The sequence below is a fragment of the Phyllostomus discolor genome, chromosome 4 (assembly GCF_004126475.2).
Source record: "Phyllostomus discolor isolate MPI-MPIP mPhyDis1 chromosome 4, mPhyDis1.pri.v3, whole genome shotgun sequence".
Lineage (NCBI taxonomy): Eukaryota > Metazoa > Chordata > Mammalia > Chiroptera > Phyllostomidae > Phyllostomus > Phyllostomus discolor.
Window position 1 is genome coordinate 101655575 of NC_040906.2, and position 25911 is coordinate 101681485.

Here is a 25911-nt window from a genome sequence, read left to right on the forward strand (position 1 = left end):
GAATTCAGGTATTCCTACTGTTCTTTCACCAAAACTTTATATAAAAATATATCCAAATGAAGGCAAGCTATTTTTATTTTACTTGTATATTATCTCCACTGCTCACAATTTCAGCATTTCTGAAAACAAAACCAGGACTCATTAAAGACTAATGCTTAGAAGGAAATAGTCATGAAATAGCTTTTTCTGGGGACCAAAACAGAAGATAAAAACCAATTTTTCTTGGTGGCTCATGTGTTAATTTAACCTTTTCTTTCATTATTAACAATCTCTTCTATTGTCAATCATATCTCTTACTTTGTCATATTCTCCTGATTTCCTCCCTATTCATCTGTCTCTCCTCCTCTTCCACTTCTCATATGTTTACATGCTATTTTTAATGAACATATTCACTGCCCAATCTGTTAAAAACATTTAGACCAGTGGCTTTTAAGCAATGTGATGCCCTTATAATATAAAAATACATTATCAATGTTTGATAAAAATTGAACACTGGGGAGTTCAGAGCACCTCTGCCCAGCCCATGCCCTTTTAATAGGCCTCCTTTAAAACACAATGGCACACAGTATCCACTTCTCTTTATACCACAAGCTTAATTATAACAGTATATTATTAATAAGAAATAAAAACTACATACTAATAAGTAAAGCATAATCTGGACATTCTTATCACTCTTCACTTTAATAACATTCTTTTTCTAAGTATATTTTATTGCTTTTGCTATTGCAGCTGCCCAAATTTTTTTCTCCCCTTTACCCCCCCTCTGCTCCATACACCCCCATCCTCCAGCATCCCCACCCTTAGTTCATGGTCATGGGTTGTACATATAAGTTCTTTGGCTGCTTCATTTCCTATACTATTCTTAACTTCCCCCTGTCTATTTTATGTCTACAAATTATGCCTCTTATTCCCTGTACCTTTCACCCTCATTCTCCCCATCCCCACTGATAATCTTCCATGTGATCTCCATTTCTGTGATTCTGTTCCTGTTCCAGTTGGTTGCTTAGTTTTTGTTTTTGTTTTTTAGGTTCAGTTGTTGATAGCTGTGCATTTTTTGTCATCTAACTGGTCATAGTTTTGATCTTTTTCTTAGAGAAGTCCCTTTAACATTTCATAAAATAAGGGCTTAGTGATGATGAACTCCTTTAACTTGACCTTATCTGGTCCTCCCCTTCTAAATGATAGTTTTGCTAGATAAAGTAACCTTGGCTGTAGGTCCCTACTGTTCATGACTTTGAATACTTCTTTCCAGCCCCTTCTTGCCTACAAGGTTTCTTTTGAGAAATCAGCTGACAGTCTTATGGGAACTCTTTGTAGGTAACTGTCTCGTTTCCTCTTGCTATTTAAGATTCTCTCCTTATCTTTAATCTTGGGTAAGTTAATGATGATTGCCTTGGTGTTTTCCTCCTTGGGTCCAATTTCCTTGGGACTCTCTGGGTTTCCTGTACTTCCTGGAAGTCTATTTCCTTCACCAGATTGAGGAAGTTCTCCTCTGCTTGTTCAAATCAGTTTTCAGTTTCTTGCTCTTCCTCTTCTCCTTCTGGCACCCCTCTGATTCAGATGTTGAAGTGCTTGAGGTTATCCTAGAGGTTCCTCAGCCTCTCCTCCTTTTTTTGAATTCTTGTATCTTCATTCTGTTCCATTTAGATGTTTATTTCTTCCTTGTCTTCCAAATCATTGATCTGAGCCCTGGTTTCCTACCCTTCACTGTTGGTTCCCTGTATATTTTGCTTTATTTCACTTTGGGTAGCCTCCATTTCTTCCCTCATGTTGCGACCAAGCTCAATCAGTTCTGTGGGCATCCTGATTACCAATATTTTGAACTTTGCTTAGGTTATCTATCTCCTCACTGCTTAGCTCTTTTTCTGGAATTTTGATCTGTTCTTTCATTTGGACTATATTTTTTTTGTCTCAGTGCACCTGTTAAGTTGTTATGGGGTGGGGCCTTAGGTATTCACCAGGGCAGGTATTCAAAAGGGCAACCCTTTTTGCTGTGTTGTGGTGCTATCTGTGGGGGAGGGGTCAGAGACGGAACAATGCTTCTCACTTGCTCAGCTCTAGCCCCACTTTCCAAAGAACTCTCCTGTGAGACTAAGAGTTTCTTCCACCTTTACAACCCCCAGTTTTTGAATCTAGAGGTTTTGAGTCTTTAGCTTCCTGGTGAGCCAGGCCCTCCTCACCCGGGGGATACACCACCTTACCACAGGTCCTCTCCAACCACCCTGCTGCTGGTCTGACCATCTCTGCCCCTCCCACCATTCTGGATGAATGTTTCTTTAACTCCTTGGTTGTCGGAGTTCCATGCAGGTTGCTATTCTGGCAGTCCTGGTTGTTTATTGTTTTTACACTGGTTGTTATCCTTCTTTTGGTTATGGGAGGAAGCAAATGTTTCTACCTATGCCTCCACCTTGGCTGGAATCCCTTAATAACATTCCTGATATTAACTAAAAACTTAGAGAAAGGCTTATGAACATAATCCATCAATTTTAATGTATTAAAATACTTTTTTAAATTTCTTCTCTTCAGTTTATTCATATAGTTAAAATTCCTTTGAATAATTTGAATTTGTTCAACATGAAATTACCCTCAAGGTACATAAAGAAAAAAAAATTTAAATTAGAGAATGCTAATCCTGTAATACTTGACATAATTTTTCAAGGAATATCAGATACTAGAACATAGTTAACTGAGATCAATTACAGAGAGTATGGAGATAGGCTGCTATTTTTCAGGGGTATGTTTAGATTACATAAAGGGATAGAGAAGACACTGAGAAATCACCTATTTCATGGTTCAGACACTAGCTTCCTTACCTATTATAGGATGCCGTTTTTTCTTCTCTGCTCCAAATACTGTGTTATCCAAATCATCTAGTGATGACAATGGTTCTAAATTAGTAGCCTACAGAGGAAAAAGGATAATTAATGCTAATCTTCCCCTTTAAGGCTTTAAATAGAATCCTCTCCCCTATTAAAAACTACCTAGATATTCTATGTTGTTTGTGAGTCTTACCAAACCTACTCTTTGAAATTTTAACATAATTTTTCCCAACTTCTCAGTTTCTCCTAGTTTCATATGTTCACTACATTATACTTGTAATTTTAGCTATATAGTTTTGAGGAGCAAGGATATTAAACTATAATTACAATGAGTAAATTTTCATTTAATCATACTGAAATATATCAATGATTAAAGAATGTAGCCATATTTTATATATTGACTTTTAGAGGCATAAATCCTAAATCCTTACTGGAAAAAATTCCAATTCATACCTGTGTACTTCCATTTATTACAAGTAATATCTTGAGGCTCTTCATATGAACACTACGATCCAGTAGTTCCACAGCTTTGTCCAAATCATCTTGAGTAGTTAATGGAATTACCAACTAAATAGAAAGGAATATTAGGAATCATTTAGGAATCATACAGCCATCTCACCAGGTCAAGTCCTTCCAGGAGTATCTCCATTACTATGGAGTTATAACACAACTCTCAAAATACCTTTCTCTTTTATTTGTGAGTATAATAAAATTCTGAAGAAATAAATACATATAGATAGATTGTCTTGCTCTTTTTATCCTACCCCACAAAAATCATAGAATAAATATGAACACTTTTTTGTTTTATTAATCATTAAATTCTTCTAGAAAACTCATTTAAAAATTAATTTTCTAGGGTATTTCTATAATATTGCTAAACTTAAGTTAAAGTATCGTCACTCCAAAACAGCATTAAGGAATACACACAAGTTATATAAAATAAAAGGTGGTACCTTTCATCTGCACCGATGGAACTTCTAATTGTTTTTTTTTTTTCAATTGTAACCATGGATTTACATTCTCACTGGGTATGCTTACCAACATACCAAATACAATGAGCATCTGTGATAGCTGCAATGGAGGGGCTCATATCCCTAACCCTGGTGACTTGACCACTACACTCTAAACAAACACAAGCTAAGTCAGTCAGCCATCCCACAGTGAATCCTCAATGTGGAAATCTGCTTTCATTAGTCTTCTGTATTATATAAAACAAAACCACCTGGGATGTATATGAGGACTAACATGATTCACCCAATTTAACAAAATCAAAGTATCTTTTTATTTTTTTAAAAAATGTAAACAGTAGCATAAGATGATGTTTTCAATAACCTTCAAAGTACATATTCCATTTCATTAAAAGAAGAACACTATAAAAACAAGTGAACTTATCCCAACTTAGCCTGCACAGTATATAAGCCATTCAAATGTAAAGGTCTACTTAGTTCTGTGTCCTCTACAGTATAAATATCTTGAAGACGAACACCCCACCCACATACTGCACATACCAGCAACTGACATAGGGAACACTGAAAAGCAAACACTTGCTAAATGCTGTTTAATAAGTATGATAGGGTGAAAGCTTCATCTGCACCCAAGCCCACTAGCTGACATGACAGATTTCTTTAGAAGAAAACTCCTTGTTTTAAGAAAGTCTGCTAGACACAAATACAGCAGATCCTGATGCACAGGAACCTAATTCTTGTTTATATCAATTAGCCTACCATAAAACTGGTTGCATTACAAATTGTTTCGTTTGAAGTTGCAGAACCTGTCAACGCTGTTGAGAACTCACTATATCAAGCAGGACTAATAAGAATTCCATCATACAATCTGCTTATGTTTACTTCATTTGTGCTTGAAATTATATTCCCAATTTCTGTGTGTAGCTAATTTTATATATTACAACTTATCAACTAACCAGACCCTTTTTTCTAATAATGAAAAAATTAACTGTTTGATATAGAATAAGCCTGATCCACTTATTTTCATTATTCTATCAATTAAGAACCCTATTGTTACATTGTATTCCTATGTTTAATATTATTTTTTATTATATTTAAGCACTAGAAAAGATTTTTATAAAGAAATATTGAAGACTGTTTTTGCCAGTTTTTCATTTGATGGAAAAACCTGAATATTTACTTTTACTACACGTTTATTTATCATTGGAATGTTACTTCCAAGATAGGTTGCTCTAGGGGAAAGATACTAGCTTAAATCACAGTAACAAATTATGAAGGAAAGTGATTTTGCTCTTCAGCTTGCAAACATGAAATCTTGACATTCTAGAGCAGTGCATGGAGCAGTAGCTTGGACTACTACTGCCTATGGTTTTCATGTGATCCCTCGTATGTTTTAAGGTCACCTATTACAAATTTTAAAACAAATCCCTGCTTGTCTAAATTATACTAAATAAATCACACAGTGTTTTCCTGCTTCATGAATTCATTTTAGCCTCATTCATGAAACTGATTTCTCTCTGGCTTATTATTGATAAATCAGTTGTGTCTTAATATAAATGCCTTCTGGAAAGGAAACTAAAACTGAGTCCAAAAACCCACCAAATAAAACCTAAATTTGAAAGAAGTGATTTATCTTCCTGACTTTACATAAACACAAAAATAGCCCATAAAAAGGTTTTCCTCCTCTACCCATCTAAAATGGAAACGAGCTTAAAAATCCACGTACTCTCCATGCACCACCACATCTACCCCCCATGACAAGGCACACACAGACACATACACCTCACACTTTATTATATAAACAGGAACATTAATGAACAAATCCAATCAATTCTGGCTTAAATTTCCTGATTGGTTCCATTCTGGAAAGTTAGAAGTTTATAGAATGGTTCTTTTGGAAGAAAATGTATATTATATTAGAAAACATTATTATAGAACTGGAATAACAAGCAATAAATATGATTTTTTTTGCTTGTCAATGGGCCCATAAAACTAACACCTCTAATAAGTTTGTTACTAGTATCTCCAATGACAAAAGGCATGCATTAAGTTAGTCGTGATGTGAATTACAGCACGATTAATTCACAGATTCACAAATTCTCACAGAATCTCTATGCTGAAAGAAATTTTAAAGAATGTAATCTCACCCTAATGCCTCCTCTACCATATTCCTGCCCAAAAGCTACCCAGATATAATGGCTGAACCATTCCCAGAAATTCTTCAGAAAGTTTGAGGGGGGAAAAAAATGAAAAAAAATTTCCTATTTTCAGAAAACAGAAGAGTTCCTAAAACAACAGGTCAATTAGCTTGATGTCATCAATCCTCAAGAACACCCTACAAAAATTATATGAACTAAGGACTCCAAAATGCAACAGTAATTCTAAGAATAAGAACAGACACAGTAAGAACAAATAATGTCAAACTAACATCATTTTTCTTGACACACTTGGCTGGTAAATTAAGACAATATTGTAGTCTTAATGTATCTTGGTATTTGAAAGTTTTCTATAATACAATTTTTTAGGTATGTTTTATTGATTAGCTATTACACTTGTCCCAATTTTTCCCACTTTGGCCCCCTCTCCAGCAATCCCTTCCTATAGTGTATGTCCATGTGTCATGCATATAAGTTCTTTGGCTTCTCCATTTCCTATACTGTTCTTAACATCCCCCTGTTATGTACCTACTAATTATGCTTCTTATTCCCTGTACCTTTACCCCAATTCTTCTCCTTCCCCCTCCCCCCTAATAATTCTCCAGGTGATCTCCATATCTATGATTCTGTTCCTGTTCTGGTTGTTTGGTTAGTTTGTTTTTGTTTTTTTAGATTCAGTTGTTGCTACTTGTGAGTCTGTTGTCATTCTAATGTTCATAGTTCTCATCTTCTTTTTCTTAAATGAGTCCCTTTAACATTTCATATAATAATGGCTTGGTGACAATGAATTCCTTTAGCTTTACCTTGGCTGGGAAACATGTTATCTGCCCTTCAATTCTAAATGATAGCTCTGCTGAATAGAGCAATCTTAGTTGTAGGTCCTTGCTTTTCATCACTTTAAATACTTCTTGCCAGTACCTTCTTGTCTGCAAAGTTTCTTTTGAGAAATCAGCTAATAGTCTGATGAGAACTCCTTTGTAGATAACTCTCTGCTTTTCTCTTGCTGCTTTTAAGATTCTCTGTCTTTAACCTTTAGCCTTTTGATTATGATGTGTCTTGGTGTGGTCCTCTTTGAGTCCAACTTGTTTGGGACTCTCTGTACTTCCTGGACTTACATGTCTATTTCCTTTGCCAAATTAGGGAAGTCTTCTTTCATTACTTTTTCAAATAAATTTTCAATTTCTTGCTCTTCCTCTTTTCCTTCTGGCATCCCTATGATTCAGATGTTGGCACATTAGGAAATGTCCAACAGTCTTCCTATTCTCTCCTTGTTTTTTTTTTAATTCTCGTTTCTTCATTTTGTTCTAGCTGAATGTTTATTTCTTCCTTATGTTCCAATTTGTTGATTTGAACCCTGGCTTCCTTCTCTTCACTGTTGGTACCCTGTGAATTTTTATTTCATTTAGTGTAGCCTTCATTTCTTCACTTATACTTTTGCCATTCTCAATGAGATCTTTAAGCATCCTTATCACCAATGTTTTAAACTCTGCATCTCACAGGTCGGCTGTCTCCATTTCACTTAATTCTTTTACTGGGGTTTTGTTCTGTTCTTTCATTTGAGCCATATTTCTTTGTCTCCTCAATTTGGCAGCTTCCCTATGTTTATTTCTGTGTATTAGGTAGAGCTGCTTTGACTCCCTGTCTTGACGTATCCATTATAAGGTGAAGCCTTAAGTAATCGCCAGGGCAGGGGCAGCCCACCTCAGGGCTTTGTGGCTTTGTATGTGGGGGAGGGGTCAGAGAGGGAACAATGCAACTGCCTGACTGCTGGAGGCTTGACTGGCACTCGCCCCACTTCCAGTCATTTATGCATCCGGCACCTCTCTAGCTGTTGCTCTGTTGGTGATTCCCAGAGTTACATACATTCTAGAACCCTGCAGCCCCTTTAAATGGACTCTCCTGAGAAGCAGGCAGTTTCTTCCGCTGCTCAAACTCCCACTGGTTTTTATACCAAGAATTATGAGGCTTTATTTTCCTGGTATTAGAACCCTGAGCTCCACAGTCTGGCCTGGGGCTCGCTCCCCAAGTATCCCTAATGTGGGACCTTTTGTTCTGCCAGCTGCTGCTGCCACCTGGTTACCACACCACACCAAATCCTCTCCACCATGGATCCCTGTCTCCATTCCTTCTACCCATCTAGATGAATATGTCTTCTTTAAATCCTTGGTTGTTGGACTTCCAAACAGTTCAATTTTCTGGCTGTTCTGGGTGTTTTGTGTTTTAGGTTAATTGTAATCCATCTTATAGTTGTGGCAAGGAGGCAAAGCATGTCTGCCCATGCTTCTGTGTAGACTAGAAGTCTCTATGATACAATTTCAGAACAAACAAAAACATGCCTTGACCAGTTTGGCTCAGTTGGCTTAGCTTATCCCATAAAGCAAAGGTCACCAGTGCAATCCTCAGTCAGAGCACACACCTCAGTTGTAGGCCAGGTCCCCGGTTGGGGACATGCAAGAAGCAACCAATCAATGTTTCTCTGGAACATGATGTTTCTCTCCTTTTCTCCCTCTCTTCCCCTCTCGCTCAAATTAAATGAATAGACCCTCAGTCAAGATGAAGGCGTAAGTAGATATATTTTGCCTTCTCACACAACCGAAAGGAGGACAACAATAAATTTAAAAACAAAAATAACTACAACTGCCAGAAAATCAAACTGTGTGGAAGTCTGGCAACCAAAAAGTTAAAGAAACATTCATCCAGACTGGTAGCAGAGGCAGAGACAGGCAGCCAGGAAGGAGAGGACTCGCAACAAAGAGGCAGCTGGTAGAGCGGGCCGATAAACCGGGAGTAACAACCAGGAAGTGAGACAGACGATGCAACCCAGGATTCCAGTTCAGGGAAATGAAGCCTCAAAACCTTTGACTGAAAAAAAAACTGTGGGGGTTGAGGAGGCAAGGGAAATCCCCACCTTCACATGAGAGTTCGTTGGAGAGACCCACAGGGTCCTAAAACATACACCAAACCACCCCACTGGGAACCAGCACAAGAAGAGCCCAATTTGCTTCTTGGAAGTGGGGGAAGTAACTGAAGCCAACCAAGAGCCAAGGAGGTGACACTGTTCCCTTTATGACCCTCCCTCACATATAGTGCCACAACACCACCATGTGGGTTGCCCCACCATGGCAAATACCTAAGGCTCTACCCCTTAGTGCATAACAGGTGTGCTGAGACAAAAATATATGGCCCAAATGAAAGAACAGATCAAAACTCTAGAAAACATAAAACTAAGTGATGAAGAGATAGGCAACCTAACAGACGCAGAGTTCAAAACACTGGTAATCAGGAGGCTCACAGAAATGGTTCAGTACAGCTGTAAAATAGAGGAAGACGTGAAGGCTATGAAAAGTGAAATAAAGGAAAATGTACAGGGAACCAACAGTGAAGTGAAGAATACCAGGACTCAAATCAGTGATTTGGAGCAGAAGGCAGAAATAAACATTCAACCAGAACAGAATGAAGAAACAAGAATTTAAAAAAACAAGGAGAGTCTTAGGAACCTCCAGAACAACTCTAAATGTTCCAACATCCAAATCATAGGGGTGCCAGAAAGAAAAGAGGAAGAACAAGATACTGAAAACTTGTTTGAAATAATAGTGAAGGAGAACTTCCCTAATCTGACAAAGGAAATAGACTTCCAGGAAGTTTAGGAAGTTCAGAGAGTCCCAAAGAAGTTGGACCCAAGGAAGCACACACTGAGACACATCACCATTATTAAAGAGGAGAGAATCTTAAACGCAGCAAGAGAAAAGGAGACAGTTACTTACAAAGGAGTTCCCATAAGACTATCATCAGCTGATTTTGAGAAAGAAAACTTGTAGGCAAGAAGGGGCTGGAAAGTATTCCAAGTTATGAAAGACAAGGACCTACATCCAAGGTTACTCTATCCAGCAAAGCTATCATTTAGAATGGAACGGTAGATAAAGTGCTTTCCAGATAAGGTGAAGTTAAAGGAGTTCATCATCACCAAGCCCTTATTATATGAAATGTTAAAGGGACTTCTCTAAGAAAAAGAAGATCAAAAATACGAACAAACAGTAAAATGATGACAAACACAACTATCAACAGCCAAACCTAAAAAAAAAAAAAATTAACTAAGCAAACAAACAAAATAGGAACACATTCACATAAATAGAGATCATATGGAGGGTTATCAGTGGGTATGGGGATGGGGGAGAATGGGAAAAAAGGTACAGGGAATAAGCAGTATAAATGGTAGGTACAAAATAGACAGGGGGAGGTTAAGAATAGTATGGGAAATGGAAAAATTAAGTAACTTAAATTTTTGACCCATAGACATGGACTAAGGTGGGGGAATGATGGTGAAAGGGTTTATAGGGCGGAGAGAGAAATAAATTGGGCAACTGTAATAGCATAATCAATAAAGTATTTTTATAAATAAAAATAAATGAATAAATGTTTTAAAAATAAAAAGACAAAGATGGATCTGGATTTCCCTAGAATCATACTATAAGTAAAAGATTCAAGTTCAAGGCTGTTATATGGAAAGATACACCAGGAAACACTGGGAGGGAAATGGGGAAGACAGGGAAGAGAAGGAGACCCAAAAAGGGAATATTATCTAGCAAGTTACCACTGTGGGTAAGCACAGCCTATCCATCCCCAGCTCTTACCACATTCTTAATATACAGTTCAGCCTAGTCCCTATCCATACCCTTGAAAAGCCATCAGAGTCTCAAAGGCTGGCAGTGGGAAATCAGGCCAGTGCAAACAGATTGAGTACCAAGACAGGGTGAGGCAAAAAGATGCATTCGTGGCTAAAAGAATAGCCAAAAAGTATTCGAAATCTAAAATTTTAAGGTATTATTATGTTATAGTTCTCATCACTTTGTTCAGGTATATTATTTTTTTGGAAATGGATTTTTAATCAAACTATTTTCTGTTTTTGGCTGTGTTTCTTTAGTCAAGCTACATAAGTATATATTTTTATTTAAATTAATAATTCATTTGAAAACCTAATATTTACAAATATTTTTATGTGTACAATGCTTTAACATCTACAAAGCAATTTCACATACATTCTAAAATTAATTTTTCCTAAGCTTTCTACTGTCACTCTATTCCCACTGGTACTTTTTCTATTCCTGAAATACAGAAGTCTTTTCTATGATAGGACCTCTGCACTGATTTCAAGCTTCTTTCTCTACCAAGCACATCCTTTGCCTCAAATTCTTTGCAGCATTGGCTTTTCAAACTTCAAGTCTCAGTAATTAAAAATTATCACCTCAGTTAGTTCTTTCTTAGTACTCTCTAAATAGAAGACCTACTGCCCTTCCCTTTATTCTTTATCACAATACTTCATGCATTTCCTTCAAAGAACTTAATATATTGAAACAACTCTTTTATCAATCATCTGCTTCTACTACTACAAGTCTATAAATTCCATGAGGGGCTGCAATTCCTAAATCATAGCATTATGCCTGCCAAATTCAACAAGTATTTTCTGAGGGCATAAAAAACAAAAACAAAAATAACAAAACAGTACAAATCAACAAGTTAACAACACTGTCCCTAAAAATTTTAAGATCTCAAAATCTGAGATCTCACAGGATCTGAATGAAACCTGAGATATCATCTAATCCAATACAAATTTTACAGAAAGTTCAAAAGGAGTTTCCCCAGAACACAGAGCACCTCAGTGCCACAGGAAGTCCTTAAAATCCTGCACTGACCCCCAAATAGAAGCATGATCTAATGTCTTAAACCAACATGAAAACAATCCTATAAGTTTTAACTAAACTGTCTTACTACCAAAGCTCTATTGTCTCTGTAGTCAATAATGGAGTATAAGAAAACAAAGTTTATCAATAAAGTACATGAAGTAAAAATAAAACATAAATAAGCAGCAAGCTTCTAAGTAATATACAAGGTCTGTCCAGAAAAAGTCCAGCCATTGTTAAATCACAAGAAAGGTTTGTACGACATCCAATGTAACCTGGCAGCCAAGGAGAGTGGACTGGAATGTGCATGCATGAACAATGATGACTTCACTGTACTAGTCAGTAGGGGTGGTAGACGCCACTGTGTGAGGATGTGTACTGTGTGGCTGTTGCATTCAAAATGACTGAGTGAGTAAAGCAATGAATCTGCATCAAATTTTGCATTAAGCCTGCATGCTCCTCTGTGGAAACTATTCAGATGATTTAAGAGGTCACAGCTATAGGCAACTATAGCTGGTGACTGGCAGTTTCATTATAACAACACTCCTGCTCATGCATCACATCATGTGTAGAGTTTTTTGGTAAAACGTCAAATCACCAAGATGACTCAGCCCTCCTATAGCCCAGATATGGCACCCTGCCACTTCTGGCTTTTTCCAAAACTAAAGTTACCTTTAAAAGGGAAGAAATTTCAGACCATCGATGAGATTCAGGAAAGTACAATGGGACATTGTATGGTGACTGGTAGAACTGTGTGAGGTCCCAAGATGCCTACTTTGAAGGGGACTGAGGCATCACTATCCTATGTACGATGTTTCTTGTATCTTGTGTTTTCTTCAATAAGTGTTTCTATTTTTCATATTATATGGCTGGATGCTTTCTACACAGGCTTTGAATGTATTTCTTCCTTTTAATAGATTCTCATTCAATTATTTTCACCAGTAGTACCCTTTAATGTTTTTGACAATGAAAAAATCCATTTTAATTAGTTCAAATTTACAAATTTAACTATGCTCTATCATTTCTCTAATATACTATACCCTTATCAATCCCTAAATAAAAGTACAACAGTTCTAAAACAGTCTCTGAAATGAACGCACTACTTTCTAAAATAGGAACTACTTAAAGTTAAACTTTACATATTTACCTCATTATTGGTATAATGTAGATCCATAGACTGTCCAAAAGCAATTTTAGCTTTAGACCTCAGATCTTCCAGTTTAACTGGTCTGGGGAACTGAAGAATTCTATATAAACAGAATTTTAAAATATTTTATTTTCTTAGGCATAGTTAAATTACATACTTGCAACACTTATCTCTTGGAAAGAAAAATTAAAATTAAGTAAAAATGTAAATACTTACTTGAGCACTACAATGGCTTACTTTTGATAAAGTGCACTGATTCTCAACATAAAGTTCAAAAACTCTTAAGTCTGTTCTATGCTAATAAAAATTATAATAAGGAAACTCAATTTTTAATTCTAGTTATTTCCTTCCTTTATCACAACAGATTGGCCTGTATTGCCCCTGGGGAGCCTGCACCTAAGCCTGGAGACTACTATACTGGACTATAATCTCTGTAAGGAAAAGGACCATCTGTTTCACTCATTTTATTTCTTCATGGCCCAGCAGATAGTAAGCACTCAATAAACAGTATTCACTGAATGAAAAAAAACTGTGAAAATATCCATAAAAGAATTGCAAATAGAAAAAAAGTAGATTGGACAACATTTGTATGGTATTATCTGGTATATTCCATTTTTAAAAAAATATCTGTGTAAAATATTTTTACATTTTAGGTTATGCAATTTGTGAGACTTTCAAGTCCTTAAAATGGACAGATCTTTCATTAAATTAATTTAATGAGACATGAATGACAAAAATGAAATCCCATATTCTGCAACTCCTATTAAGCTTGTCAGTAACACTGCTGTTAACCATTACCACCCACCTCCACTACTGTACTAAGACAGATACCCGGAAGAAGACTAGGCGTACATCTCTGCTAAATAATTTATAGTCATCATTCCAAATCACTTCTCTCAATGGTACTAATTAAATACATGTCATATCATTGAGGCCTCTTGAGAATAATCAAAATTGTGAATGTTAAGTCTACATACATAAATTCTGTACAGTATACGAAGCAATAATACAATTATAAGGAGAAATATATTTAATTTCCACTGATTAAAAATAAAAAGAAATGGTAATATTTCCTAATACTGCAAAGTAAAAACATTTATCATTTCCAATGTTTAGCGTGAATTTTGACAGCTTCTATCTTAAGTCTATATACATTGCTACACATTACCAAGAATTATTCCATTCCCAATTTGTAAACCATGAACCTTCATTAAAATCTAGAAGCAACCTCCAATAGCTTTAACTAGAATACACAGTTAATTAAATCAATAATCTGAAATGCAATGCTTCTTCCCTTACCTTTTTTCTCCTCTATGTTCAAATTTGACTCGGACATCGTTCTGTAATGAAATGATAACCTCAGAAATCAAATGAATTTCTAGAATTCCTAAATCTTTTTCTTAGTCACTCATTTAAAGCAGAGTAGAAGGGGAATGAGGTTTCATTTCAGTATTAACTCTAATAAATTGACAGGGTCTGCCAAAGAGCCAAGTTGAGAATTATGTAGCTGAATCTGGGATCAACAAAAAAGACCACCAAGATCTGTCAGTAATGGCATCATAAGTATGAGACATATGCTAGTCCTGTCAAAGGGAAATATAGGATAATGTATGTCCACTTTTCATGTCGCCACCCCAAACAAATTTTATCTGTTAAGAATGAAAGTGATCCTTATTTGGAAATATACAGATTACTGTAAATAAAAACAATCTGCTTATCTTAAGAGCTTTACGAATAGATGGAATATCAGCTTTAGAAAGCAGTTACCACGTTAAATGAAACTCTATCATTCTTTTTTTTTTTAAATACACACCCTTTATGGAAAAAATTGTTTAACAAAATAATTGATTCAAAAGTATAAAAGCTGAACACTTTAAGCAAAATCTCTATAAGATCAGGATATTCAAGAAAAATAACTCACAGAACAATATAGATCTATTAAAATATTATTAAAACAAATACCTGCTTTTTTGGTGATAAAGATTTTGTTTTTCTGGTTTCCTGTAAGGATAATGCTGGTCGACTTGCCTTGTGCAGAACAGCCAAATCTTGCATGATTGAGTTCAAAGCTTGCTGATCATCTAGATATTTTTAAAATAGCATATTCAGAATTGTAATTTCAATGTGTATTTGCTATTGACATCCAACACAACAATGAAATTTAATGCAAAAAAATGCATCTAAAACATGTTCAAAGACTACACTGCTGTTATTTTTGTGACATTAAATAGCACTAGACTCAAGCACTAGATATCACACACATGAGACATTTACAGGCAAGATAAAGTCATTCTGTCTTAGACTGGTGTGGTTCAGTTGGTTGGGCATCATCTCGCAAAGTAAAAGTTCACCAGTTCAATTCCCAGTCAGGGCACACGCCTGGGTTTCAGGTTCAGTCCCTGTACAGGGTGCATAGAGGAGGTAACAGATGGATATTTCTTTCTTACATCAATGTTTCTCCCTGTCTCCCTCCCTTCTCCTCTCTCTAAAAGTAAAAAAATAAAATCTTTTGTTTAAAAAAAGATACAGTTATTCTGCTTCTTCTATTATGTGACATCCTAGGATACGGATCAAATCAGCCCTTTTAATTCTTTTCTATGACATGTGAACAAAACATCACATCTAAAATATTAATCTAGAAAAAGTGGCATGGGGGGATTAATATCAACATTACTTAGGCATTTATGTCCAAAGTATAAATTCCTCTTAGAGCTTTCTCTTTCGTCAGTACTTCAAGTCAGAAACAATAAAAGGCTTTATCTGTGGGTAATGACCTACTGACTTTATGAACTGTTTTCTTGAACTTCTTCACCATAAGTTTCAGTAAAACTACAAACACTTACGACTATTTAATGATCTCAGATAGGAACAGTTCAAATAGTAACAATACAAGAAAAAATCCATTCCTAAGGGGGGGGTAAAAAAACTAAACCCATAAAACTGAATGAAAGAATCATAAACCATAAAATTTTAATTTCTTCATTAGAAATGTCAATTATATGCTGTCTGAAAAACTTCAGAGAAAATGTAATTGCCTTTCACTAGTAAGTTAATTACACTAATAATAATCAATAATTGGTAAATAAAGGAATTGAGGGACTTTACAGCTTACATTTAAAAAAGTAAACCATCTTTGTGAGTAATAAATTTATGTTCCAGAGTAGTAATAATTTATGTTCCAGTGCAGTGACAATTAAAACATTCTTTATCTTGTAACGAAAAAATCATTAACAGGAATGTGGCTGTATCAGTCTTTCAAACATACAAATAGCTGACTTCTGTAATATACTAATTTTTTTGTAACACTCAATCTATTGTTATATAGTAGAACTAAAATTAAAATTAATGGCTCCAAGGATTTTAATAATAAATTCTGGGTTTAGAGAAAATTTTATAACTAACCTTAGTAAAATAAAATTTCATTTTGTTAGCTTAGCCAAAGAATAATGGAGCCAGTGGATAAAACATAATCACAACGTGTGTCCTGTCCATGGGTCCAAGCCAGACTATGTCATTTTTTTGATAAAAATAAATCTCCCCTTAGAAAAACAATTAGCTGAAAATGAGCTCAACTGGAATAAACTTATCTGATGTAATCTTCCTGAGAAAAGTAAGATCTTCAATTCTGCACTAGATGAGGGAAATTCTAATATTTAAACATATTTATGTTTTAATTATTTTCTTTATTAGAAAAGCTTAAACACTTGAATTTAGACATTATCACATGTTTAGTATCACAACACCAAAATAAATAAATGCCTGGGAAGACTTTGGCCTAAATCCTTATCACATTTATAGATAATAATTTCCTTGTTTAAAAAAAAGTACCATTTTCTATCTATCATACATATACAAAAGAGAACCATTTGAATCAAAGTAACTCCTTAGAGAGATAACATACTAATAAAGAGCAATTTAATTGAGTTCCTTCTTTTTCTGGCTTGACAAAGAATCACATGGTAGATAAATACCCAAGGGAAACTTACTTTGAGGGAACTGACAAGGTGTAAGCTAATAAATCCACAAAACATCAAGCAAAGTGATAAGCTGAAATACACCACGAGCACTATTCTAACAATTCTAATGACTGTTTACTCTATTAAGAACCTCATCCAGCCAAGATGGAAGCATAGGTATATATGCTTCACTTTGTCAGAAAACCAAAAGAAGGATAAAAAACCAATTTAAAAACAAAAACAACCAGAATTGGCAGAAAATCAAACTGTGTGGAAATCAGACAACCACAGAGTTAAGAAGAAACATTCACCCAGACTGTTAGGAGGGATGAAGACAGGCAGCCGGGGTGGAGAGGACACAGTAAGGTGGTGGTTGGTGAACAAGATGGGCAAGGCAGCAGCTGGCAGACTGAATGGTCCCACATTCACATATAGATAAACCAGGAGGAACAACTAGAGAGAGAGACAAACTGTGGAACACAGGGTTTCAGTGTGGGAAAATGAAGCCTCAAAATCTCTGGCTGTAAAAATCTGTGAATGTTGCAAAGGTGGGAGAAACTGCCAATCTCACAGGAGAGCCCACTGGAGGGGCCCACAAGGTCCTAGAATGTACATAAGCCCACCCACCCAGGAATCAGTACCAGAGCAGCCCCTTGAAGGGCACAATTCACTTGTGAGTAGCGGCGGAAGTGACTGAAAGTGGGGCAAGAGCCAAGTATCATTGTTCCGTCTCTGATGCCTCCCCCAGGTACAGAGCAAATTGGGTTGCCCCACCCTAGCAAATACCTAAGGCTCCACACCACAGACAAATAAATATGAGCCAAATGAAAGAACAGATCAAAATTCCAGAAAAAGAACTAAGTAATGAGGTGATAGCCAACCTATCAGATGCAGAGTTCAAAACACTGGTAATCAGGATGCGGACAGAAATGACTGAGTACAGATACAAAATAAAGAAAGAAGTGAAGGCTATAAGAAGTGAAATAAAGAAAAACATACAGGGAACCAATAGTGAAGGGAAAGAAACCAAGACTCAAATCAATGATCTGAACAAAAGGAAGAAATAAACATTCAACCAGACCAAAATGAAAAAACAAGAGTTCAAAAAAATGAGGAGAGGCTTAGGAAGCTCTGGTACAACTTTAAACATTCCAACATCTGAATCATAAGGGAGTCAGAAAAAGATGAGGAAGAGCAAGAAATTGAAAACTTATTTGAAAAAATAATGGAGAACTTCCCCAATCTGGTGAAGGAAATAGATATACAAGTCCAGGAAACTCAGTAAGTCCCAAACAAGTTGGACCCAAAGAAGACCACACCAAGACACATTATAATTAAATTACTGAAGATTAAAGATAAAGAGAGAATCTTAAAAGCAGCAAGAGAAAAGGAGACAGTTACCCACAAAGGAGTTCCCATCAGACTATTAGCTGATTTCTCAAAAGAAACCTTGCAGGTAAGAAGCAGCTGGAAAGAAGTATTCAAGTCATGAAATTCAAGGACCTACATCCAAGGTTGTTTTGTTGAGCAAAGCTATTATTTAGAATGGAAGGGCAGATAAAGTTCTTCCCAGATAAGGTAAAGTTAGAGGAGTTTATCATCACCTAGCCCTTATTATATGAAATGTTAAAGGGACTTACTTAAGAAAAAGATGATGATCAAAACTATATACTGTAAAATAACAAACTCACAACTATCAACAACTGAACCTAAAACAAAAACAAACTAAGCAAACATCTAGAACAGAAACAGAATCACCGAAATGGAGATCACATGGAGGGTTATCAGTGGAAAGAGGGAGAATGGAGGAAAAGGTATAGAGAATAAGAAGCATAATTGGTAGGTACAAAATAGACAGGGGGAGGTTAAGAATAGTATAGGAAATGGAGTAACTAAAGAACTTATTTGTACGACCCATGGATATGAACTAAAGGGCAACGGATACTGGAGGGAATGGGGTAGAGGGAGATAAAGGGGAGGAAAAATTGGGACAATTGTAACAGCATAATCAACAAAGTACAGTTAGAAAAAGAGTCTCTGTGATGGTCATAGATACTAGGCAGATAAGACAGGTTATAAATGCTCTAAGGATCAAGAATTGATTCAACAGGCAGTATAGATGCCCAGAGGACTCCACAGTCTAACCAATAGTCACTCAGAAGAAGCAGTGAGTTTCTCACACATGTTGAAAGGACTTTTAGTTGAGCATAAAATCAGAAAGTATTTGGGAAATAATTTCAAATAAAATCTTTTACTAGACACGTTTAATTGGATACCTTATATGCTTATTCATCATACTTCAAAAACAATTAGAGGAGAACATCCTCAATAAAAATTTCAAATATCTGTGATTTACATTTTAAAATATTCATGTTTTTCTATGACTACTTTGGCATATGTTTTAAGCAGTGGCTGTTCTTTGTTTTGTTACTTACTATAGTATTATTTGAGAAGTATGGTGGAAATCAATTTAATACACAGTTCAGACTTCAAGTAAGAGTAAACAAAACAAAAAGCTGACAGGAGTTCAGTAAAAAATATACCCAATTTGAAGCTGACAAAAGTGAAGAATTTGGACCAATGATGGCACTACATTCATGGTTACAAAGACAAAGTGGAAATTTAAAAAGTAGGAAAAGTGACACTTTGGCTTACATACTTCCTTAAGTAAACACTTTGACAGTGTGCTAGCACTTTCATTAAAGAACATAGACAAAGTTAAGCCCTTTGGTTATAATGTTATATACATATATAATAGTAATACATTTGTTAAGCAAATAGTAGGAAAAGTGTGACTAACACAAACATCTGACTTAAGATATAGGTATAAATCTAAGTTTAAAAACTTTGGATGGACGGGCCATTCACTCCATTTCTCTAACTACTTCTGATATATTTGATAAGTCACAGCAGCTTCTCCATGCACAGCATAAAGACGCAAATCTTTCTTTGCATTTGTTGTATTTTTACCTTTCTTGAAATAATAAAGAATGATATGCCAAAAATCTTGCTTATTTTCTTCCATCTTCAATATTAAAATGGCTACACAGAAATTCACCAATTTTGATTTTTTAAAAATGCATACTGACATGATAGCTGTCACAATACAATCTACCAAAATTGTTTCAAATGAAGTCAAAAACAACTAAACACTACTGGAGCCATCTTTTTGGCCAACCCTGCACCACAGCTTTTTTACCCACTTGTTTACTGACAGGCACTTGGGTCACTTTCAGAACTTGTCTACTGTAAATAATGCTACAATGAACATAGGGGTGCATATATTCTTTCAAATTAGTGTTTTGGGTTTCTTTGACTATATACCCATAAGTAGAATTGCTGGGTCAATAAAGCAGTTCCATTTTAAAATTTTTGAAAGCCTTCCATACTGTTTTCCATAGTGGTTGCAAGTTTATCACGAACACAGAGAAAAAAAATTTGCCCCCATTTTATCCTTTAATTATAGACAAAATATTCTTTTAAATTAAACTCACCCATCATGGCAAACCAGCTCAACAATCTGGAAATTAGGGAAATGGTTCTCCCATCAGCATTCTTTACTACCTTAGGAGGTTAAAAGAAAAACCATTAATAATAATAAGAGACAAAAGAGGCAGACACACACACACAAATACCAATGAGAAACATAATATTAGTATTTCATGCGTCTTAGCCCTGGCTGGCGTAGCTCAGTGGATTGAGCGAGGACTGGGAACCAAAGTGTCCCAGGTTTGATTCCCAGCCAGGGTACATGCCTGAGTTGCAGGGCATAACCCCCAGCAACTGCACATTGATGTTTCTCTCTCTCTCTCTCTATCTCCCTCCCTTCCCCTCTAAAAATAAACAAATAAAATCTTTAAAAAAATTAGTATTTCATGCATCTTGTTGAGGACAGGTCCTTTCTTTTTCCCACTCAATTACTGAGAATGAAGAAAAAAATCACTATTATTTTATATTGAATTTAACTCAGTGTTTTTCACATTCCTGTCTATCAAAGCTTAAAAAAAAAAAAAAGAACTTTTGAAAGTCAAAAACCTTAAAAGATAATCCAATAAACTCAAATTCCTACAGGGCAATGGCAGAGATGAGTAAAAAGGGTCTAGGACATCAACAACAAAAAAAAAACAGTAAAGACTTACCAAAATTCTCCCTTCCATAAGAGAAAAAAAGGTCAGGATCAATTTTATCAGAACTCTGAAATTAACCAAAGGCTAGCAGGAGCAGCAATCTAGGCAGCATTTAATTATCTCAATAAAAAGAGACAGCCTTGTTGTGTTCTGATCCTTCCTATTTCTATCACCCTGCCCTTCATTCCCAGCTTCAAAGTAGCACTTAAACCAATAGCCTACATGCACCATGGAAATGAGCAGCCTGGAAGCCACAAGAGAGAACAGATGGGTCAGAAATACCTTCAAAGTCCAAGTCTCCCAAAATTATCATTAATTGACCTATCTAGTGGTTGGATGGTAAGCCCCACCTGAAACACTGTCTTTATTTAATCTGACTCAAAGCCCAGTGCAAAACGCTTGAGGTGTTTGTCAAAACCAATCAGGTAGTTATTAAATTATTTCAAATGTCTAAGGAAGGGGAAAACAGTTGGGGGCAAAACAACAGATTAAGAAAAATCAATTTTTTAGGACTGCTGAGGAATGACATGTCAACAGAAAACTTTTGAGAATCTGCAACAGATTTCTGGGGATATTCAAGTCAAACAGGGGAATGAATAAACAAACCAAGGGATATCTAGACAATGAAATATTTATTCAGTGATAAAGAGAATTGAACTATCAAGCCACAGAAAGACATGGATGAGTCTTAAATGCATATTTCTAAGTGAAAGAACCCAATATTAAAAAGCTATGTACTGTATGATTCAAAGTATATGATTTTCTGCAAAAGACAAAACTATGGCAACAGTAAAAGCATCGGTGGCTGCCAGGAATCTAGAGGAGGGAAGGAAGAATAGGTGGCCAGCAGAGATTTTTAGGACAATGAAACTATTCTGTATGATAATAGAGTAATGATAGATACGTGTCATTATACATTTCTCAAGATCCATAGGCTATTCAACACAAAGTGTGAACTTAATGTAAACTTGGACTTTAGGTATAGGGAATATTAATGTATTGATACAGGCCCATCAGTTGTAATAAATATATCATTAACCCGAGATGTTAATAATAAAAGAAACCAGGATGGGGTGAGGGGCATATGGGAATTCTGCACTTTACATTCAATGTTTTCGTAAAACTAAAACTGTTCAAAAGAATAAAGTAAAATTCTCCACTATTCACCTTGAGGAAAAGGCAGAAAAGAAAACCCCACAACATTCCAAAAGAATGGCCATCTGAGTGTTGGCAAGAATGTTATGCAACTAAAATATTCATATTGCTGGTAAAGAACGTCACATGGTACAACCACTTTAGAAAATATTTTGCCAATTTCTACTCAGATCAGGAACAAGACAAGGATGTCTGCTTTCACCACTCCTTTTCAACATAGTATTGGAAGTCCTAGCCATAGCAATCAGACAAGAAAAAGAAATAATAGGCATCCAAATTGGAAAGGAGGAAGCAAAACTGTCATTGTTTGCAGGCAACATGATAGTGTACACAGAAAATCCTATAGGCCCCACAGAAAAAAAGACTGGACCTAATAAGTGAGTTTACAAACAAGTGGTATACAAAATCAACAGTCAGAAATCAAAGGTGTTTTTGTACACCAACAATGAAATATCAGAAACACAAACCAGGAAAAAAATCTCATTTGATATAGCAACAAGAAAAATAAAGTACCTAGGAATAAACCAAACCAAGGAGGTAAAAGACCTATACTCAGAAAACTACACAACACTGAAGAAAGAAATTAAGGAACACACAAACAAATGGAAGCATGTACCATGTTCATGGACTGGAAGAATTAACATCATGAAAATATCCATAATACCCAAAGCAATTTATAGATTCAATGCAATCCCTATTAAAGTAACAATGACATATTTCACAGATATAGAACATTTCAGAAATGTTTATGGAACCATAAATGACTCCAAATAGCTGCAGGAATTTTGAGAAAGAACAACAAAGTAGGAGGGATCACAATACCTGGTATTGAACTGTATTACAAAGCAACTGTAATCAAAACAGCCTGGTACTGGCATAAGAACAGACACATAGACCAATGGAACAGAACAGAGAGTCCAGAAATAAACCCAAGTCTCGATGGTCAATTCATATTTGACAAAGGGGGCAGAAACATAAAATGGAGTAAAAATAGCCTCTTCAACAAAGGGTTTTGGGAAATCTGGACAGCTACATGCAAAAAAATTAAAATTAAACTCGATTACCAACTTACACCATGCACAAAAATAGACTCAAGGTAGATAAAAGACTTAAATATAAGCTGTGACAACATGAAAGTCCTAGAGAAAAACATAGGCAGGAAAATCTCAGATATTCCATGCAGCAATATTTTCACTGATATGCCCCCTAGAGCAAGGGACATAAAGGAAAGAATAAACATATGGGACCTCATCAAATTAAAAAGCTTCTGCATGGCTAAAGAAAACAGCATTAAAATTAAAAGAGAAACAACTGTATGGGAAAACGTATTTGCCAATGATACCTCAGACAAGGGTTTGATCTCCAAAATATACAAAGAACTCACATGACTCCACTCTGAGAAGACAAACAACTCAATTAAAAAATGGGCAAAAGACCTGAACAAACACTTCTCCAACGAGGACATACAGAGGGCCCAGAAACATATGAAAAGATGTTCAGCATCACTAGCTGTCAGAGAGCCTCAAATTAAAACTACAAGGAGATACCACTTCCCACCTGTCAGAATGGCCATCATAAACAAATCAACAAACAACAAGTGCTGGAGAGGTTGTGGAGAAAAGGGAACCCTGGTGCACTGTTGGTTGGAATGGAGACTGGTGCAGCCTCTGTGGAAAACAGTATGGAATTTTCTCAGAAAACGAAAAATGGAACTGCCTTTTGACCTAGCAATTCCACTGCTGGGATTATATCCTAAGAACCTGAAACACCAATCCAAAAGAACCTATGTACTCCAATGTTCATAGCAGCACAATTCACAAGAGCCAAGTGCTGGAAATAACTTAAGTGCCCATCAGTAAATGAATGGGTCAAAAAACTCTGGTACATTTACATGATGGAATACTACACAGTAGAAAGAAAGAAAGAGCTTCTATCCTTTGTAACAGCATGGATGGAACTGGAGAGCATTATGCTAAGTAAAATAAGGCAAGAGGTAAAAGACAAATACCATATGATCTCACCTTTAAGTAGAACCTAATCAATAAAACAAACAAGGAAAATATAACCAGAGACAATGAAATAAAGAATAATCTGACAGTAACAAGAGGGGAGGTGGGAGGAGATAATCGGAGGGGAAAGGGGGAATGAATTTCAGGAACAACTATAAACGACACATGGACAAAACCAAGGAGGGTAGTATCAGGGGAAGGAGGTGGGGACGGCTGACGTGGGGGTGGAGTGATGGGGGGAAATGCGGACAACTGTACTTGAACAAAAAGAAAATATTTTGCCAATTTCTTGTGACCACCCATTCCACTCCTAGGTATTTACTCAAGAAAAATAAATGCATCTGTCCATACAATACTTGTACACAAATGTGCATAGCAGCTTTTTATGTAATAGTCACAAATTAGAAACTTGAATGTTGCCCCTGCTGGCGTAGCTCAGTGGATTGAGCGCAGGCTGGGAACCAAAGTGTTGCAGGTTCGATTCCCAGTCAGGGCACATACCTGGGTTGCAGGTCACGGCCCCCAGCCCCCCAGCAACCGCACATTGATGTTTCTCTCTCTCTTTCTCCCTTCCTTCCCTCTCTAAAAATAAATAAATAAAATCTTAAAAAAAAAAGAAACTTGAATGTTCATCAGCAGGTGAATATTCACTTGCAATGACAAAAAGCAGATCACTGGTTGCCTAGGGACAATGGATAGAGGCAAGATAATGATGGGATTACAAAGAACAGGAAGAACCTATATGAGATAATGAATATGTTTACTATCTTGATAAAGCGATTATTTTACAGATATATACATGTGAAAATTTCCCAAATCATAAGCTTTAAATGCACAGTTCATGTCAATTATCTCCATCTAGCTACATAATTTTTGCACGTATGTAGGACAAACCATATATCCCAATTTGCAGACGAATAACTAAAACTAGATTGCAAATTTTTTTTTAAAGATTTTATTTATTTATTTTTAGGGAGGGAAGGAAGGGAGAGAGGGGGAGAGAGAGAGAGAGAGAGAGAGAGGGAGAAAGAGAGAGAAACATCAATGTGAGGTTGCTGGACAGGTTGCTGGGGGTTACGGCCTGCAACCCAGGAATGTACCCTGGCTGTGAATCGAACCTGGGACACTTTGGTTCCCAGCCCGCGCTCAATCCACTGAGCTACGCCAGACAGGGCTAGATTACAAATTTCTTAAAAGCTTATTTTACTGATTCCATTTGACAGTCTTAAGATTTTCAATAACTGAATAGTTATTGAAAGTGAATTTTAAAATTAAAGTTGTAAGGAAAAAGAAAACCAATGCAAATACTCCCATTCAAAAACCTATTTTATATACTCTATAACCAAACCATAAAAAAAGTATTAAAACTTCCATAAAGCCCTGTGCAGGTGACTTGGTTGGTGCTTCATCCTGTACACCAAAAGGTTGCAGGTTTGATTCCCAGTCAGACCACACACCTAGGTGGCAGGTCCCTAGGACCTGAGGCCCTTTGATCCCACTGGGACCCACAGTGGAAGCAACCAATGGATGTTTCTCTCTCACATCGGTGTTTCCCTCCCTCCCCCCTCCCTCCCTCCCTCCCCCCTTTCCCCCTTTCCTGTCTCCCTTCCTTCCCTCCTTCCTCTTTCTCTAAAATCAATAAACATATCCTTAGGTGAGGCTTAAACAAATTTTTAAACCATCCATATAGTCTTTTATGTCTGGTTATATGGCAGAAAACAGAACAAAATAATATATCTTCAAAATGCTGAACAAAAAATAACCACCAATCTACATTTTCATACACAACTGAAGTATTCAAGAACAAGAGCTAAAGATTTCCAACAAACAGAAATCATAATTTATCACCAGCAGACACGTAGTTGAGGAATTTCTAAAAAACACACTTCAAAAAGAAGG

The 25911-nt window shown here is 36.1% G+C and overlaps 1 protein-coding gene across 5 annotated transcripts in view; it reads right to left on the reverse strand.

Annotated features, from left to right (window-relative positions):
- Nucleotides 1-25911, reverse strand: part of MAP3K2 (mitogen-activated protein kinase kinase kinase 2) — a 79299-nt gene that overhangs the window by 29165 nt on the left and 24223 nt on the right. For 2 of the 5 annotated variants that reach the window (XM_036023699.1, XM_028509970.2), the window contains exons 2-7: nucleotides 20216-20285; nucleotides 14728-14846; nucleotides 14065-14105; nucleotides 12766-12865; nucleotides 3273-3386; nucleotides 2814-2901 (exon numbers count right to left, since the gene is read on the reverse strand). In XM_036023699.1, the coding sequence (XP_035879592.1) occupies nucleotides 2814-2901; nucleotides 3273-3386; nucleotides 12766-12865; nucleotides 14065-14105; nucleotides 14728-14846; nucleotides 20216-20222 (469 nt within the window). In that variant the 5' untranslated portion in view covers nucleotides 20223-20285. Of the gene's footprint in view, nucleotides 1-2813; nucleotides 2902-3272; nucleotides 3387-12765; nucleotides 12866-14064; nucleotides 14106-14727; nucleotides 14847-15039; nucleotides 15582-20215; nucleotides 20286-25911 lie in introns of those variants that run through there. The other 3 variants (XM_036023696.1, XM_036023698.1, XM_036023697.1) reach the window with 3 other exon arrangements.